General features: G+C 37.7%; 3 protein-coding genes across 3 annotated transcripts; all 3 read right to left on the bottom strand.

Moving 5' to 3' along the window:
- Positions 1–3,468: 3,468 nt before the first annotated feature.
- On the bottom strand, positions 3,469–5,650 carry LOC122311601 (zinc finger protein ZAT3-like). The gene has a single exon (XM_043126208.1). It carries the CDS (start codon positions 5,328–5,330, stop codon positions 4,392–4,394), a length of 939 nt encoding a protein of 312 aa, XP_042982142.1. The 5' UTR covers positions 5,331–5,650; the 3' UTR covers positions 3,469–4,391.
- Positions 5,651–7,006: 1,356 nt separating this feature from the next.
- Positions 7,007–11,941, bottom strand: LOC122310969. Its single transcript, XM_043125272.1, has 5 exons — positions 11,882–11,941; positions 10,556–10,636; positions 8,973–9,695; positions 8,792–8,875; positions 7,007–7,418 (listed from the first exon to the last, which is right to left on the bottom strand). The coding sequence occupies exons 3-5, from the start codon at positions 9,676–9,678 to the stop codon at positions 7,321–7,323; spliced, it is 888 nt and encodes a 295-aa protein (XP_042981206.1). The 5' UTR covers positions 9,679–9,695; positions 10,556–10,636; positions 11,882–11,941; the 3' UTR covers positions 7,007–7,320.
- Positions 11,942–13,364: 1,423 nt separating this feature from the next.
- Positions 13,365–18,010, bottom strand: LOC122310902 (ubiquitin domain-containing protein DSK2a-like). Its single transcript, XM_043125147.1, has 8 exons — positions 17,333–18,010; positions 15,811–16,578; positions 15,289–15,497; positions 15,076–15,189; positions 14,702–14,760; positions 14,031–14,059; positions 13,828–13,920; positions 13,365–13,743 (listed from the first exon to the last, which is right to left on the bottom strand). The coding sequence occupies exons 1-8, from the start codon at positions 17,574–17,576 to the stop codon at positions 13,595–13,597; spliced, it is 1,665 nt and encodes a 554-aa protein (XP_042981081.1). The 5' UTR covers positions 17,577–18,010; the 3' UTR covers positions 13,365–13,594.
- Between the last annotated feature and the right edge of the window lie 472 nt (positions 18,011–18,482).

Here is an 18,482-nt window from a genome sequence, read left to right as displayed (position 1 = left end):
AAGTAAAGCTATCTTAGAACTAATCCATTCTGATGTTTGGCAAGCACCAGTTTTGTCCCTAGGAGGAGCAAAATACTTTGTGTCATTTATTGACGATTACTCCAGGAGATGTTGGGTGTATCCAATAAAAAATAAAGCAGATGTATTTCCAGTTTTCAAAATATTCAAAGCGCAGGTTGAGCTTGAATCTGAAAAGAAGATCAAGTGTTTAAGGACAGACAATGGAGGAGAATATACTGGTATTGAATTTGATAGCTTCTGTCAACAAGAAGGTATCAAAAGGCAGCTCACGGTGGCATACACTCCACAACAAAATAGAGTAGCAGAGCGGATGAACAGAACCTTGTTAGAACGAACAAGAGCGATGTTGAGAACTGCGGGAATGGCCAAGTCATTTTGGGCAGAAGCAGTCAAGACTGCCTGTTATGTGATCAATCGGTCACCATCAACCGCAATTGATCTGAAAATACTGATGGAGATGTGGACTGATAAGCCAGTTGATTATTCTCACTTACATACATTTGGAAGTCATGTTTATGTTATGTACAACGCCCAAGAAACATCAAAGCTAGATCCAAAATCTAGAAAATGTATTTTCTTAGGGTATGCTGATGGAGTCAAAGGGTATCGCCTGTGGGATCCCATTGCCCGCAAGGTGCTAATCAGCAGGGATGTTGTATTTGTAGAAGATAAGGTACAAGAAAAAGAAAATGATAGCGCTTCAAAAGAGAAACCAGAAACTACTACAGTTCAAGTTGAAGAAAGACAAGAATTAGAAGTTCCAGATTCTTCTGAAGCAATATCAGAGCACGAAGAACAAGAACAAGCTGAGTGTGCAATTCCACAAGTTCGACGATCAACTCGGGAGAGAAGAGAACCAGCTTGGCACTCAGAGTACATCATGGAGGAAAATGTCGCATACTGTCTACTAACAGAAGATGGAGAACCGTCAACTTTCCATGAGGCTACAAATAGTCAAGAAGCTTCTCTGTGGATGGTTGCAATGCAAGAAGAAATTGAAGCTCTCCATAAAAACAAAACATGGGATCTTGTACCACTACCACAAGGAAGAAAGGCCATCGGAAACAAATGAGTTTACAAGATCAAACGAAATGGCAATGACCAAGTGGAGCGGTATCGTGCTAGATTGGTGGTGAAAGGATTCGCTCAGAAAGAAGGCGTAGACTTCAACGAAATATTCTCTCCTGTTGTTCGACTCTCAATGGTTCGAGCAGTTCTTGCGATGTGTGCTACATTTGACTTGTACTTAGAACAACTGGACGTGAAAACTGCATTTCTTCATGGAGAAATTGAAGAAGAAATTTACATGCTCCAACCAGAAGGTTTTGAAGAAAAAGAAAAAGAGAACTTGCTTTGCAGGTTGAACAAATCTCTATACGGTCTCAAACAGGCGCCGAGATGTTGGTATAAGAGATTTGATTCCTTTATCATGAGCCTTGGATACAAAAGACATAATTCAGATCCTTGTGTTTACTACAAGAGATTTGGTGATGGTAATTTCATTATTCTGTTGTTGTATATTGACGACATGTTGGTAGCAGGCCCCAACAAAGATCGTATTACAGACTTAAAGGCATAGTTGGTTAGGGAGTTTGAAATGAAGGACTTGGGACCAGCAAACAAGATTCTAGGGATGCAAATTTACCGAGACATAAATAATAGGAAGATATGGCTTTCTCAGAAAAATTATTTGAAGAAAATCTTGCGACGCTTCAACATGCAAGATTGTAAGCCAATTTCTACCCCTCTTCCTATTAATTTCAAGTTATCCTCAAGTATGAGTCCTAGCAATGAAGCAGAAAGGATGGAAATGTCTCGAGTACCGTATGCATCAGCAGTGGGTAGCTTAATGTTCGTTATGGTTTGTACAAGACCAGACATTGCACAATCAGTGGGAGTGGTTAGTCGATACATGGCGAATCCTGGTAAAGAGCATTGGAGTGCTGTAAAGAGGATCCTGAGATATGTCAAGGGTACCTCAAATGTCGCATTATGTTATGAAGGATCAGACTTTACTGTAGGCTATGTTGATTCAGATTATGCAGGTGATCTTGACAAGAGCAAGTCCACCTCAGGTTATGTGTTTACTCTTGCTGGAGGAGCTGTAAGCTGGGTTTCAAAATTGCAGTCTATCGTGGTTACTTCTACAACGGAGGCAAAATATGTCGCAGCTACACAAGCTAGCAAAGAGGCAATATGGTTGCAAATGCTACTGGAAGAGCTCGGACACGTACAAGAAAATGTTGATTTATTTTGTGATAATCAGAGCGCTTTGCATTTGGCAAAGAATCCAGCATTTGATTCAAGGACAAAGCACATACGAATTCAGTATCACTTCATTCGTGAGAAGGTGGAAGAAGGAAGTGTGGAGATACAAAAAATCCATACAAAAGACAACCTAGCAGATATATTAACAAAGCCAATTAATAATGATAAGTTTATCTGGTGTCAATCCTCCTTAGGCCTAGCAGATATGTAAGCGGCATGGAGATGGAAAGTGTAGAAAAGATAGAAGGATTACAAAAGTGACTTTAAGTAGGAGATATGTAGCGGTAAAGCCACTTTTATGTACTTTTATGGGTCAAAAATGGTGGCTAGTTGAGCTTGCATTCACATTTGCTTCCGCCATCTTACACTTGCTTCCGCCATCTTACACTTGCTTCCGCTATCTTCTTTATGGGTCAAAAATGGTGGCTAGTTGACAACCTACATCAAGCTTGCATTCACATTTGCTTCCGCCATCTTCCATTTGCTTCCGCCATCTTCCACCTCCTTTAACTCCTATAAATACATGTTTTTGTTTTTAAAAACCTATCCCATTTTGAAAGAAAAATTTAGAAAAAGAAGAGAGAGTTTTAGAAAGAAAAATAGTGAGGTTTCTCCTATATATTGTCTCTCCTTTTATAAGAAAGAGTGAGTTTTCTCCTTTTATAAGAGAGGGTATTGTCAATTGTGCTCTTCTTATTCTAGAGAGAAATTCTTGTAATCATTTCGTTATAAGTGAAATTCTTCTACAATTAGAGTTCCTTATTATTTCTTTTATTCTTTCTCATTTCTACTTCAGTTGTAATTGTATGCCCCGTACCACAACCGCCTAACACAATATCGATAAGGATGTCATACGTGATACGAGATCCAATTCCGAACCAGGTAAAAGTGCTGGGGCCTATATAAAGTAATGAATGTTCTGGTGTCTGTTATCTCAAGAAAATAATAACGAATTGACTTGCGTTTCCATTGTCTACTTCTATAAGTTCTTTCATCTCAATCTTGTTTTACCCCGGTTCACTATCAGTAATCAGAAGTCTACCAGCATTGATTCGACATTTTACAATCATAAATCTGTACTTCGTCTAAAATATGTGGCCGGCAAACTCCACCACCAGTTTCAAAACAGAACCTCACCACAAAACCTATATTAACAACTTTTTGACCAAAAGTCCAGGCCTTAATATTAAACTAATCAAACAGTTGCACTACATTCAGATGGCTTCTAATTCAACATACTAAAGATGGAGAGCTGCACGGCAATATGAGAACTCACAAATCGAACCATCATATGACTCACTAGAGATCCATAAGGTCGAACAGCTAGCTGCATATCACTGTCCCCCCCAGTGGACCTGAATTGAAACCAATTAAAGCTATTGGCTGCAAAAAGCTTGTAACTCAAAATCTATCAGATGGATCAGTAGCCGCAATCTAATGTCAAACAGGACCTTACTACTTGGTGGACTGCAACGGTAAAATTGAAGCTCAACATCCAAGAGATGGATCGAATAGCAGCAGTCGAAACACAAAACCCCGAGAGATCTTCATACCCCAACTATCATATTCGGTCAGGACCCAGCTGTTGAACTATATCCACACAATTACAACTCCATTATACTGGGAGGGGAACATACAATACCCAGAACATAGAGGTTAAAACCCCTGTTGATCAAATTACTGATGACAAGGTTGTGGACAATCCCCCTTGATCGAGCAAAGGCCAACGAATTCCTAACATAGGTGCAGCGACAAGACATGTTCAAAGCCATCTTGCTAGAAAACAGAAATGTAATTTACGCAAGGACCAGTAAGTGTTTCAAACACATGCCCAATCAAAGTACAAGAGAAAGAAAAAATACGTGCCATAAGCTAGAAAGATTCACCCACATCAATCTAATAACCTCTGTAAATTTATTGTAAAGAAATTTCTTTCCATATGTCGTCTATATATGAAACAAATAATTTCTGTCTCCCAGTTGTGGAGCCAAAACAAACAACTCCCTTTCTCCGTCAAGTCAAACACCATCAATGTGACAGAATTCTAGATTACAATATAGATCAGTTTAGCAAGTAACCTAATTGACAAAAGAACCTAACTTTTATAGTCCCAACCTTAAATCCAAAGTCAATTCTGAAGAAAAATTAGAAGAGGAGGAGCCATCTTCCACTGGGGCAGGCATATTCAAGTCCAGCCCAAAACCCTCCTTTGTTCCACAAGGGCTGAGCCCTTGCTGGCTTAGCATTAATGGGTCATCCTCTTTCTCCCAGTGGCACCTCTTATGCCCACCCAAAGCTTGCCCACTAGAAAACACCCTCAAACAAATACTGCATTTATGCCCTGATCCCAAAACCATCAACACCTTGTCCTCCACGCTATCCCTCTCATCAGCACCGCTGTGATCCTCAACCTGATCACCATCACTCCTCGTTATTGCGAAACACCCTTTCACATTCTTGTGGCTGGCCCTGTGCCCTCCTAAAGCCTGGTGCGACCCAAACACCTTCTTACAACTCGAACACTCAAACCGGAAACTCGCCTCCTCAGCCGCCTCCTCTCGAAATAAGCATTCTGAATCTGGAATTCCTCGATGATAACTATCAGCAACACTCTTGCTCTTACCCTCATTCTCATTGCCCCCATTGGCCATCATCAACAAACACGCTGCAACTTCGTGATCCTCTTGAGTCATCATCACCAGACCATCGAAACTACTCAGCGGTAGCGATACGGGTCTGCGCAGATTCGGCGGGGGATTAATCCCACGCCACTGTCGTTCCGGGTGGCACCGCATGTGCCCGAACAAGGCCTTCCACGACCAGAACTTCTTGCCGCACTCGCTGCAGGGCCGCGTGATCTTGGGCGCACTTGGGTCGGGTTTCTTCGAGTGTTTCGGCTTCGAAACCACGCCGCTCGAACTCAGTTCCATCATTCCATCGATCCTAATCGGTTTCGAACGCTTCTTGCGGCGAGCTTTCTCTTCGTGAAGAGGCGGCGAAGAGGGTAAGCAGAGATCGGAGCCAGTGGTGGTTGTCGTCATAGAGATTGGTTAAGAAACTGAAAAAAGGAAAGAGGAAAAAAAAAGCTTTCAAGTGTTTGAAGTGTTGTATATGTAGGGGTGTTGGCGGTTACTATAGTCCGTGAGAGAGAGAGGGAGAGGAAGAGTCGCTTCCAATCGGGCAGTTATTTTCAGTTCGGGATTGTTTGGGGGTGGGGGTGGTTACTTGGGTTCCATTTACTAGGATACCCCTTGGGAGTATTTTGCTGTTGGAAGGTTCGAAACAAGTATGGGTGAAATAGTAAATCGACAACGCTTCGTTGGAGGTAAACGAAGTTCAAAGTCTGTACGGTCCATATGGGATCGAGAGCGAGAAAATGGAAATAAAATCTTGAGAAAGTTTGAAACGTGGTCAATATCATTGGCAAGTTTTCGGGGGACATTCTTTTTAAAAAGAATACGGAAGTATATTATTAAAATTTAAGTTTTTTATTAATAGAGATTTTAATTTTTCCTTTTTTTTTTTAAAGATAAATACGTACAAAGCAAATTATATTATATATAAATTTTAAATGTACAAATCTTTTATAAAAATGTAGACCTTATCAAGAAAAAGTAAGTTTTTCATCCTTTTTCATGGTAAGATTTACTTTTTTATAAAGAACTTGCACGAGATTTATACATTTAAGACTTGTATATATAATTTCTCATATCAATCATTTCCCTATAAATAATGCTGCATTGGATTTAGTCACATATTGGCTAAATTAACTTTAGGTTAAACTATCCAACATATATGCTGGAATATGTTGTTGGGTTTATCTCTTTCAGGACGCCAGGTTCCTTTTGATTTTAATGGGGGGTATGGCTATTAAGCTACGGAATCAGTTTACATTGATTGCAAATAGAGGACCTAGAGAACATGTCAAAAACTAATATCAACCCAAAGGAGAATCACATATCTTTCCAGTGTGAGTATAGTTGCTATTGAGTTGCAGCCGAAGGAGATAGAGATTGTGACGGTGGAGGAAGGATAATGAAATACTAATATCATATAATATGATGTGAAGAATAGATAATTCAATGTGGAGTTCATTTTGAGTAATGCTACATAGAATCATAAAGTGTGTAAACATCGTACAATCGCTTTAAAAAAGAATGAAGTCCATTATTCAAAAATTTATTTCTTTTCATATAAACCCCGTATTCATTCACTTTTTTTAAAGTGATTACACAACATTTACATACTCACAACTGCAACTATCATTTTTCATTTATTTTATATATGAACAATCAAGCATCACTTCATTGTAATAATATGATATTGTCGATTGACCGATGAATATTTTTTTTTTTTTTAAATATTAGCGTCAATCGAATAACTATCAATAAGATAAAAATGTAATATATAATATTCATCCTTAGATTCCTGTCCCACAATGGGTCAGAGGAAAATTCAGAAGCCTATCAATGGCAGGTTAGAAAGCTGCATTCACATTTGGCAACATAGCCTATATCTTTTGTCATGTCTCAGAATCACCGCCGCATCCGCATTAAGGGGCATACATATACATGTTTAACCCCTTGATATAGGAACTTTAGCACAACAAAACCAAAAAGAATCTCCAATTATAGACCCTCACCCTTTTTTTTCACCATCCCAACTTCAAAAAATAATCAATTTGTCTCGATTAAAAAGAAAAATTACAAGCAATGACTTACTCTTAACTTGCATTTATATACAGAGATACGGCCCCCAGTGGAAACAGAAGCAATGCATCACAGTTAAACACTCGTTTTTCTATATCCTTTCTCTCAACCTAACGCAGTAACAATTTCATATTGTCCATAGCATCTCACTACTAGACATGGAAAATTACAGTGGCAATCACAATATTACAGTGAGTACCAACCAAAGTGGGAGGATGAGCACAGCAGAGAAGCCTGAGAAAAGGGGGGGAAAAGAGAGTTAAGCACGGGTTGTCTGCAAACTATCTTTGCCCAATACACATATAGTGTTCACCCTGTCCTCTCACTTCTCTAAACGGTCTTGATGAGTTGAGGGTGCTTTAAAATCCATTATACATTTTCCCAGGACATTCAAAGCAGTTACCCGCTGCAACTCTTTTGCTGTAATAATGAAAAAACAAATAAGAATGGGATAGAAGGGCTTCCCATTGCCTTAAGAGTATTCATACGTCACTTCAGTTAGTCAAGGTATGGTAAGCAAAACAAAATTCTCGGAAAATGGAATTCCACAACTAGAATAATAACTGACACTGCCATCTAAAACTACTACTCAATTATATTGTCTTGCCCCTACAAGAGGTATGTCTAATCGTTATGACACATTTAATGCTCAATGTCATGGCCGTGTTTAACAAATAATTATAGGTCTCAAGAAGAAAGCATGATGAAGTTTCAAACAACTCTGCAGTTGGATCCTAAATCATCAATGGTCATATATGAAGTTGTTAATGAATCCCCACAATATTAATAATTTTGATAGCACGAAGCACAAAATGCCTTCAACTTCCTAATCAACAGTACTAGCAGACGGACAGCAATGGGAACGAGCAGAGGATTATCAAATTCATTCACGATATCTAGCATATAAATAGGCATAAAAATGCACAAGGGTTCATTAAAGCAATTAATAAATCTCCAAAATGTGCACTTCCCTAAACTACCCCATGGAAGTTGAATAAGGAGTTCAGGGATAGAGGGAGGGGGCTAGTAGGTCATGGCCCCAAATAATGACAAAACATCCTTTAGCAATTAATTGAGTCCCATGAGCACCACAGTTTAATCTCTCATTTTATCTTTTTTAATAAGCGCAGCTAGATGAGACAGAGACCCTTGACCTGGGAGCTGACTCTTTGCTCATATTGAACAAAAGAAATCCCCTAGGCCCCCTTCCTCCCCGAAAAATTTCTAAAAGACCCCCGGCTGTCCTCAAAGATCCTCCTCATCCCTAAAACAAGTGACAAAAACGTATATGGTTTTTTTTTTCTATCCAAGAATTTGGCCTCCAAATTATGGGAAGGAAAAAAAAAAAAAAAAAAAACATAAATAGACTTTTTTAACTCAAAACTTTGATCCTAAAAAGTTTCTACAAATCTAAAAGACATTATTTTTAACCCCATGTCGGTCTTTTCTCCATCCTCCATCGAGTCTCTTCAATTCCTTCCTCTTTTACCAATGTGGAATAGAAAAAAGTATATATTGGGTGAAAGTTTTGATGGGGTTTTTTTCTTAATTCAAACTAGAATGCTTAACTTGACTAATTATCTAGTTCAATAAATATCTTTTGGAATCTATTTAATGGGTTATCAAATATTTCATTTGATAACTGACAACAATGATCAGAATATGTATCCAGAAAAAAAAAAAAAAAAATTGACCAGATGGTAAACAAGAGAAAAATACCCGTCCAATTTATGAAATTTCTGTTAGAAACCGTTGAAATGTCAAAAGACAATAAATCCATAATTTCATATTACCTTCCTCCAGCGAAAGCTGAATCGATCTCTTTTCCACCTCAACAGCATATCTGCTGAGTTCAACTGGAGAGAACGTGCGAAGCGCTAAAGATCACATAAATAAAAAAAAGGAACAATATATTAGAATTTAAGTGGCAAATAAAGCATCTTAAGCTGACTTCTTTGAGATTGAAGGGCATACTCTGGAGATAATCCTCTTGATCAGCTTCGTCCAATTTTCTTAAGAACATCTGCAGTTGATGGTATCGTTCTTCCCATGATCCCTTTGGATTACTTAAGAACGGGGCAGCAGAAGCAACAGGATGGTTATTGGGCTCTACTGGTGCTAACATCATACTAGGCTTCCCAAGATTATGAGGAACTGAAGGTTTTCCAGATGAGCTCATGGATGCCACCATTGGAAGAGGAGCAAATGCCGGAAAACAAGAGACCTTTGGCTCCATCTGGGATTTAGGTCGAGTGGTCTCCTCCTGGTGATTGAGTTTCCTTGACTGCAGGCATTCGGCATTAATGCTCGTGCTATCACCAGTGCTGCTCTTGCCTAGTTCTGCTTCAGATTTTCTACGGACATAGACAAGATGCCCATTTGCAGCATTGCTGCTTGGAGATTGGTATTGAGGGGGGCTTTCAGGGCACTCAAGTGAGGGCTTTTTGGCACCAGAAACTTCAAGGGCATCACTAATTGGATTTCTATCCTTCAGAAGTGGAGAGTTTTCAGTAGAGTTGGGCATCATAATTCTATTATCATTCTGCAGATCTCTCAAAGCTGTCTTCTTTACAGCAACAGAATGTTGCAAATCACAAGTAGGCGAGTCATTTTCAGTACTTCCCATCCCATATTCACTGAATTTAGAGTCTATTGTTTGTTGAACCATCTGAATCAACATGACTTCCAAAGAAGAAACTTAGAAATTCAGAATATAAATAGTTAGAAAACTATGGTTCAAAACGGCAGAGCTTGAAATATCAGAAGAAGAAACTTATATCAAATATAGAGACTGAATAGCATGAAAACCCATATGTGTCCTTGATATTGGTCCCAGTATATATGAGCATCAATTGATACATGTTACTCCCACAAGGCTTGGCACATAAAGATGTCTCACAAGTTAACTCTTGAAACATGTGCCAGTCTCACAAGACTTGGCACATAAAAATGTCTCACAAGTCAACTCTTGTCTTCTATTTAGGATATCAGTACATTGACAAGACTCTATGTGCCAAAAAAAGAAAAGCCAAGCTTCAATCAAAGCTTAAAAAGAAGATCAACTGACCACAATTTAGCAAATTAACATAACAAGACAAAAAAAATGCACATCACCAAAACAAATTGAGGAAAAAAATTGGAGATGAAAATAAGACACTCGAAAACTAAAGTGTCAGTGTCTTCAATGTGAAGAGTTTTGGAATAATTATAATAACTTGCAGAATTAGATATGCATAACAAGATCAAGTTTTATTAAGAAAGGGGAAAGATAAGAAAGAAAATATATTCAACTTTTAACCTAAGAGAAGTGCTTGGTCCACAAAAGAATTACAAAAAACTACTTTACAACTAACATGGCTTGATGTGGTATGTTAGATTTTGAAGCTCTTTTTATTGTAAAGTAAATTTGATGTACCACATCAAGCCACATCAATATGTATGGTAATTTTTTGTAATTCTCTTTGTAGACCTGACACTTCTCTTAACTAATGTTTCGGGGACAAACATGTTTTAAACCAAAGGCCAAGGCCTAAACATGAGATGTTCACCTCACTCACCTAAGGTGGAAGCTTCAAGGTTAGCCAAGACATTTTCTTCAAGCCTCCTTTTGCAACAACCCTGGATGTATAAGATCGTGACTGTATACAGATCAGAAAGTAATGATATTCAGTCGAGATTGATACAAAATAGTAAATAATGGTTCCATCAAGTACAACCAACTGCACTCGCCAAGATCAACCATAGACCAAAGAAGCTTCTAGATCATTTTGAATTGTGATTAAGCAATGAAAAATGTTCTCATCTACCCATACCTATTGCCAATTAGCAATAAGTACAGATTTTCTGTATAATAGTATATAAGTCAGATTTTAACTACGGTCACCAACAATGATACAGAAAAAGTATACATAGTTACAACGTAAAAATAAAGGGTGAAGTATTTCATCATTTTAAAAATTCAAAATAACCACAAAATTACTTCATCCTAAAACCTTCTAGTCCTTGGCATCATTGTACCAAACTTCTACCTTTATTCTCTTAATATATCTGGAACTTTGTTAGGGAATATGGTGGCGGATAACTTGAAGAGGCAACTATTTAGGAATTAGCAAAATAAAAACATATAGCCTTATAGCTTTGCTTTATAATACTACATAAGCACCATATTTTAATGCCAGATAAAAAGCAAGTAATTTTCAATATTCAGGTGTCCATCACTTTCTTCTTTAATCTTTCAATTGCCTAATTATGTAGTTCAAAAATCTAAAGTGCCAACTCCATCTTTGATCATTTGCTATTCTGCACAGTCAAGGTAATTGCACCTGTAAACTATTAACACTTTCTGAACACAATAAGCGTATTACTAAGTGAAATTAAGGCAACACTTGAACCGGCATCTGTCTAAAGTGTGAACCTTAAGTTGTACATAATAGAATCGAAATGTAGGAAATATATCTCACCCCCATCCGCAAGAAAATCCCCATCCAACTACGTGAAAGATTGTATCACATGATAATTGAACCACCATACGGTCCAATCCATCAATGTAATACTATTTTCATGAAAGTCAATCCAATGAATAACAAAATATCAGACCAATTTGCTCAAATCATGGGTAATTCACTTCTTGAGCTTTCATAGACAACAATGCAGAAAAGAGAATACCATCATTCAGAACACTTAAATAACCATAAAACCCAATTAGGGAATATGGGTTCCGTTAAAATAAAGAATAAACGAGGCGCATTGAAATCAATTTGCAAAAAGAGCTTCCCACACTCAGATTCGCATGCAATCAAGATTTTCCGTCACTTTACACAAAAACACCTAAAACATGCATACCAACAAAAATGAAACAACAATCCAACGGAGTAAACCTCTACCCAGAAAGGAAGACCCGGATTCAAGAAGATTTCGAATCAACGGAGAGAAGGAAGAGCATTGTGATTACCTTAGCTAATTGGAAGCGACTCTGTGAGAGAAATAGAAGAGCAGGTTTCAAAAGCTGGTAGCTTTCGCTCTAACTACAGAAGAATTTATCATTTTGAGTAATTTTTGTCCCTTGGGCTGTGTGTCTGGGAAGTTTGAGACTGGTCCCGAGGTTCTCGAGGATTGGGAAATCGGCCTCAAAAGTTTGGGTTATGTACACTTGAGCCCTAGACTTTACGAAAACTTTGTGAGACATGACCCAAGCGTGAAGGGGTGATACAAGCCTCACTATCACTCATTTGTACCTAACTAATTGGATGATTAGATTTATGATTTGTTGCGTGTTGGTTAGTTAGATTTAGGGTTACAACACAAAGATTCAAATTAGTTTGTTAGTGAAAATCAAGATTAATTTGAGCTAGCACTTAACTTTCGAAGATTTTGAAAAAAAAAATTATCATTCATTCAAGAAAACATAATAATAATAAAATAACAATGTAAACCAAAGATATAAATAGGGAACACTAGGTTGGCGCCACTTTGCCCCAGTTACTTCCCTTAACCTAAATTTAGATTTAGATCTCAATCATAGATCCAACTTCTAAGTTTAAGAAAACAAAATCTCATGCTTAAAATAAAGGAATCAAGTTAACAAATAAATAAACTTCTAATTAAAAGGAACATGGCCGTCCACATTAAGAAAAAATTGCCCACTCCCCTTAATTTAAGGGATTTGCCATCCAAATCTATAAAATCAAAGAATTGACCACAACTTGATCTTCCTCTAATTTTGGAAGCCTAATGCCTCACCACTCGAGCCATGCATGCACCCCAATGCAATCATCTTAGGCTCGGCACGCCTAACTCTCCTAGTAGTATTATAAATGGCTCTTCTTACATCTATATCAAGGGACAATGTGTTCATATTGAATGAGACATTATGGCAGTTTGAAGCCTCCAATATTTTCATTTTAATCATTCTTTCAATTTTTTTTAGCCATCCGGTAATTAGATGTTATACAATTTGTTGTTAAATGTTCTATTATTATTATTATCTCATTTATGTAATCAAATGAATAGAAGTACCAATTTATTTAATAATCATGAGCCGGTGTATTAATTTGAACTTTACTACAAATAAGTCCGTATGTTCATATACCATTTATAGTGGGACCCATTATAATTTTTAAAAAAATCAAAACATCAATTGTAATATAGCTTATGCGAAAAACTCATACATTAGCAGTATGTTAAGTTAATAAAAAGCAAGACTTACAAACAGATTTTCTCTATTAAATTTACGTATTTATCAATCATTTAATGTCGCGTAAAAAATGATTATTAAAGTAATGATAATTGATTTTTCTTTCATAAGAAATGTGCGTATGGAAAAGTGAGAGGGCAGTAAATCGATAGAAAGGGACAAAGGTACCAAAATGATCCAGTAATGCACATGCTTGTATAAACCATAAGCTCACGGCTGTATAAAAGCGTCTCCTTCCTTATTAACACGCCCCCAAATAGAATGTTCCTCTGGACATCGCGTGCCTTTACATGGTACCAGTGCAAATTAACTATTCTTACAGCTCCAAATCACTGTTCCCCAAGTAACTACATCAAAATAGAATATGATAAAAAAAAAAAAAAAATGGAAACCCCCAGTAAAATTATTGTCCGGGATTCCCCAAAAGTCGCTCTACTGCGGCATGGACATTCCCAGAAGTAGCCCGCAGTGCCCTGATATTCTCCTGAGCATCAAAGAAACCCATTTCTTGGAGCTGTGAAAGTTGAGTTGCATAAAGTTCTTCGGGGGGTACTACAGAAGAAGCAAAAGATAAATATTAGTGTCAAACAAACGGCTACAGTTCTTAAAAATTGTGATCAATGAACGAATTCTAACCATCTGGGGTATTTGGAACAGCCAAGCTGCCAGCTCCAAGACCACCAAACATGTTCATCATCAATTCCATTGCTGCGGCATTATTAGGTGTTCCTGTTAGCAAGAACATCAAATCAATGGAAATTTAATTGGGAAGGAAAAACGTGACAACAGAATTAACTATAATATGAGATTAGCTGCTAAATCATTATCTTCTGAACTACCTGTAGTCCCACCAGTCTGGGCTTGATCCCTGTAAGAGAGCAGTAATGGTAGTAAGAGCCAACATCATGAATTAATGAATGCCGGTCAATATGATGCAAAGAAAATCTCTATGAAGACCACAGGCTAAAAAGCTATACGGTGCATTTACATACAGTATGTTTGACAAGTCACGGTGGATTGAATCACACCAAGGTGATTAGAGTAGAGCAGTGGTGCTATAATCTAGAATTCAGATAAAAAGGGTGGCCATTTATCAAAGTCCCAACGGTAAAAATCTTTTACAACCAACCAAGTATCCATAACAATGGTGTTTGAGAAGCCTGAGAAACTGAAATCAGTCCAAGGGGACGTGATAGAGATGGTGGCACTGAAAGCGATATGATTAAGATAAAGGAGCGGCCACTTCCTAAAATCCAAGAATAATTATTTTTTACAACAAGGATCAAAACAATGCTTATAATACTCAGCGAGGGCATGAATTTTCTGCGAAAATTAATTATTTAAATTTCTAGTAGGGAAGCCCTGATGTCGAACTAATCATCCAGAAAACATTTATGATTACTCATTGGCTAGTTTACATGAGCACAAACCTACATGAACCCACCACAACCTTGCTGCAAGCAAACTAATGGCACCACTCAAGTAACAAAGAATTATACATCCCACTTACCGGCTTGATTGCTGTTGATTAAGCCGGGAGAGAAGCGATTGCTGTAAAGCTAGCATTTGCTGCAAGCAGCAGCACAGAGCAGAGCAAAAGATATGTCAAGCATAGGTGAATCACAATTCAACTTCATGGTGAAAATATTGCAAGCATGGTCACCAAATACAATCAATCTCAAATTTATTAGCAGCCAAAACATCTTATGGAGTAAAACATGATTGTTGCCAACCATGACCATGACTTAAAACTCAAACTCAATAGTGAATGGTATCAACTGGTGTCAATGAATATTACAACATAAAAACAACGTGAATATATCGCACACATACACAGAGAGAGAGAGAGAGAGAGAGATTGGGACCATGTGTGCAAAGAAGAACCTGAATTGTATCGGGATTAGTTAACTGACGTAGAAGGTCTGGATTTTGCATCATTTCTCTTAATTGAGGATTCATATCAAACATGCCACGCAGTTGAGGGTTGAGGTTTAGAATCTAACATTCAGGAAAAGTACCTATTAAATACATGGAAAAAGCCCAAATCTCGGGAAATATGATATATTCAACTAAGATAGTAATCCCAGTTGTAGTAACCTGATTCATATATTGGGGATTAGAAAGTAAGCTTTGCATCATCTGTGACACAGCTGGATTTTGCAAAAACTGATTCAGTTGAGCAGCATCTGGGATGCCATTCAATGTGTGTTCCATATCAGGGAGACCGAACCCTCCAAGACCAGTAATACCGGGTATTCTTGAATCCCCAGTTGGATTTGGACGTGTAGTTGTTGTCTGAGTACCACCTGACATATCATATATTAACACATATGATGATTATAATTAGTAAAATTTACATTTGATGACAACGTATCTAATGAAAAAAAAAAACAGATAAAAAAGCTGCAATTTTCTGCTAGGATAGTAAGATGTTCTGTTCTACATAATTATGCAGCTTGATCCCAACAAATAAACCTCAACAAAGAGAGGCGTGACAGTTGGTCAGGAAATCACAAGTTCTTGCTGCTTGCTTTTCTCTTCTATGATGCCAATGAATACATATGAATACCAAAGCCGAAATATAAAAGCTAAGAAAGGGCAAAGAAGGGCAAAGATTACCAGCAATATTGCTCCAAGGGTTAGGGAGTGGATTTGTATTTGGAGAGCGAATCCCGCTAGTAGTTTCAGAACCAGTAGTTGAAGGGTTATTAGCACCATCCCTGACTTGGGGCCCACCTTGGTTTCCCAAAAGTGCTGCAAATGGATTTGAACTCAAATCATTTCCAGTGTTCCCACCCATTGTTGTGGCATTCAGAAATGGCTCCTGAACATTTTCGTACATACGTCTGAGCATGTTAAATCCCTCAGGGGAAGATTCAATGTTGCTCATTGCCCGGTCAGTGTTTCGCATCATCTCACGCATGAGCTCAGGGTTCCTTGCCGCTTCTATTGTCTGTCGGAGAATCCCAGGGTCATTAAGTACATGAGCGAGCTCTGGATTCCGGTCAATGAGCTCTTGCATCTGAGGATTGCTCATGATCAAGCTGCGCATTAAGTCAGGATTGTTCATTAGGCTCTGAATGGCAGGCATATTCATTATTTCCCTCATCATGTTTGGGTTCTGAGTCAGCTGTTGCTGCACTTGTTCAAACTCCGGCAGACCATCTCCAAACAATCCAGATGTGAAACCTAATCCAGGAAATAAAGAGGCACCAAGACCAGCACTTCCCAAGCCCCCACCTTCATTTGAGCCAACGCCCCTTGTAACACCTGGTGTATTGTTGGGACTTCCAGAATTACCAGTAGCGGTAGCATTTACAGCAGCAGGTGTTGATGCAGCTGAAGCAAACCCACGAACCATGTGAATGGTGTGCTCTGCCTGCAAACCTTAACAAAAGAGAAGTACAAAATATAAGAAAGAGAATGGAAAACAAGATCAACCACATGAGAAGAAAGACCTCTATAAAGCAAACTCTTAATGACTCCACGTCTATAAGCTACTGCAAATAAGGCTCAAATAAATCACTAAAGATGCCCAATTATCTATTGCACAAATCAACACACAAATAAAGATGCCTGCAGAAGTATAGAAACAAAATATAAAACAAACAATGGTGACTTCACCTAATGTTCCCCTCACCCTGCCACCAAAAGGAAAATCGGTACCATCATTTCTATTAGCTGAAATGACTGGAAATATCCTCAACAAAAAACACGCTTCTATCAGTCACTCTTCCAGTCAAAATACCCCGAACCACATATATTTGAAGACTTCCAAGCATCAGTACATGTTGGATAACCCGGTACCTTTCTTTACAATAGTCTACAAATACAAATAAATAAAGCCCCACATTTCAATCAACTTTAAAATCTCCAAGAGTTTCACAATGCCCATTTGCCCGACCCAAAGAAAACAGGCATTGGCGACTTAAAATTTAAAATCTCAAGAAACCAGTTTCACTTTTCTATCAATATGAATATTCAACAGATAACAAGTGATTTAAACTAAAAATTCTATATGATAGAATCCTCAGCGAACTAAACCATAATTGAATATCCCATGATATAAATTGAACCTAAACGATAAAATTAAATTAAAATTAAAACTTTCATGGACAGAGTGAGGAATCGAGACACGTACCATAGCTTTCTAGGGTTTGATTATCCTTCAAAATGCGACCTTTGTAAATTAATCTCTGCTGATCAGCTGGGACATCACAATTCTGAGCCAGTACCGCTTTGAATGCGCTAACCGAGGACTTGAGGCTGGTCCTCACAGTAAATTTCGAGCCGTTGGAGCACCGGATATTAATCACCACCACTTGTTCTTCTTCAACACCACCGGGACTGACCCTCAACTCGCTCGAATCACCCTCAGCGCCCATTGAAATTGGTTGTTCAAGAAGCGAAAGCAGAAAAATAAAATAAAACCCTACACCTAAAGAAATACCCAGAGTAAATCAAAACCCCCCAAAATGGATCTGTGTGTGCAGGCGCGCAGAAGGAAGGGATTGGAAGTCTGGCATGAAAATTGATTTATATGCAATCGATTGTAGGAGAACAAAATCGATGGAAAATATTAAAAGAATAAAAGAAAGATACAAAATAAATCCAAAATTGTATTTCTTTTTACAAAAATAGTTGAATTCTTGAACGGATTCAGATCTTCTGTGTGCCCAATGTGAGGGACTGCTCTTCCCTTACTGTTTTTATTTTATTTCGTTTTATAGAGAAATTTGAGATTCTGTACGGTTTGGTTCGCATATTCGCAGGTTCTGTACTGTTAGTTCAGTTACCAATCGGATTGATCGGACAATTGGGATTAGCACCACGCAAACGGGAAATAAAATCCATCGATGCGCATGTCTCATGTTTTTCTCCACTGACTTTGGGTCAAGAAAAAGTCCACCTGGAAAGCAGTTCCACTTTTCACTGGTAAAAGTTTAAGGTTTGGTTTGGTATTTGAAATTTTTAATCTTAAATATAAAATTTTTATTTTATTATTATAATTTTTTTAAATTTTTATATAAAATATAATAAATAATTTAATTTTTTAATTTTTTAATTTTTAAAATAATAATAATATTAAAATATAATATTTTAATATTTAATCTTAAAACTCAAAATTTTTATCTAAAAAATCTCAGTGACCAATCAAAACCTAAAAAAGAGACCCATTTCTTCAACCATGTTGAAAGGGTTGTGAGAAAATCTTCAACCATATCTAAAAGAAGGTAACTTTCCGTGAAAGAAATTCTTGCCATACACGAGTCCATGTGTTAACATATTAT

This window comes from Carya illinoinensis, chromosome 5 (genome assembly GCF_018687715.1).
Source record: "Carya illinoinensis cultivar Pawnee chromosome 5, C.illinoinensisPawnee_v1, whole genome shotgun sequence".
Lineage (NCBI taxonomy): Eukaryota > Viridiplantae > Streptophyta > Magnoliopsida > Fagales > Juglandaceae > Carya > Carya illinoinensis.
This window is presented reverse-complemented; position numbering and strand designations above follow the sequence as displayed.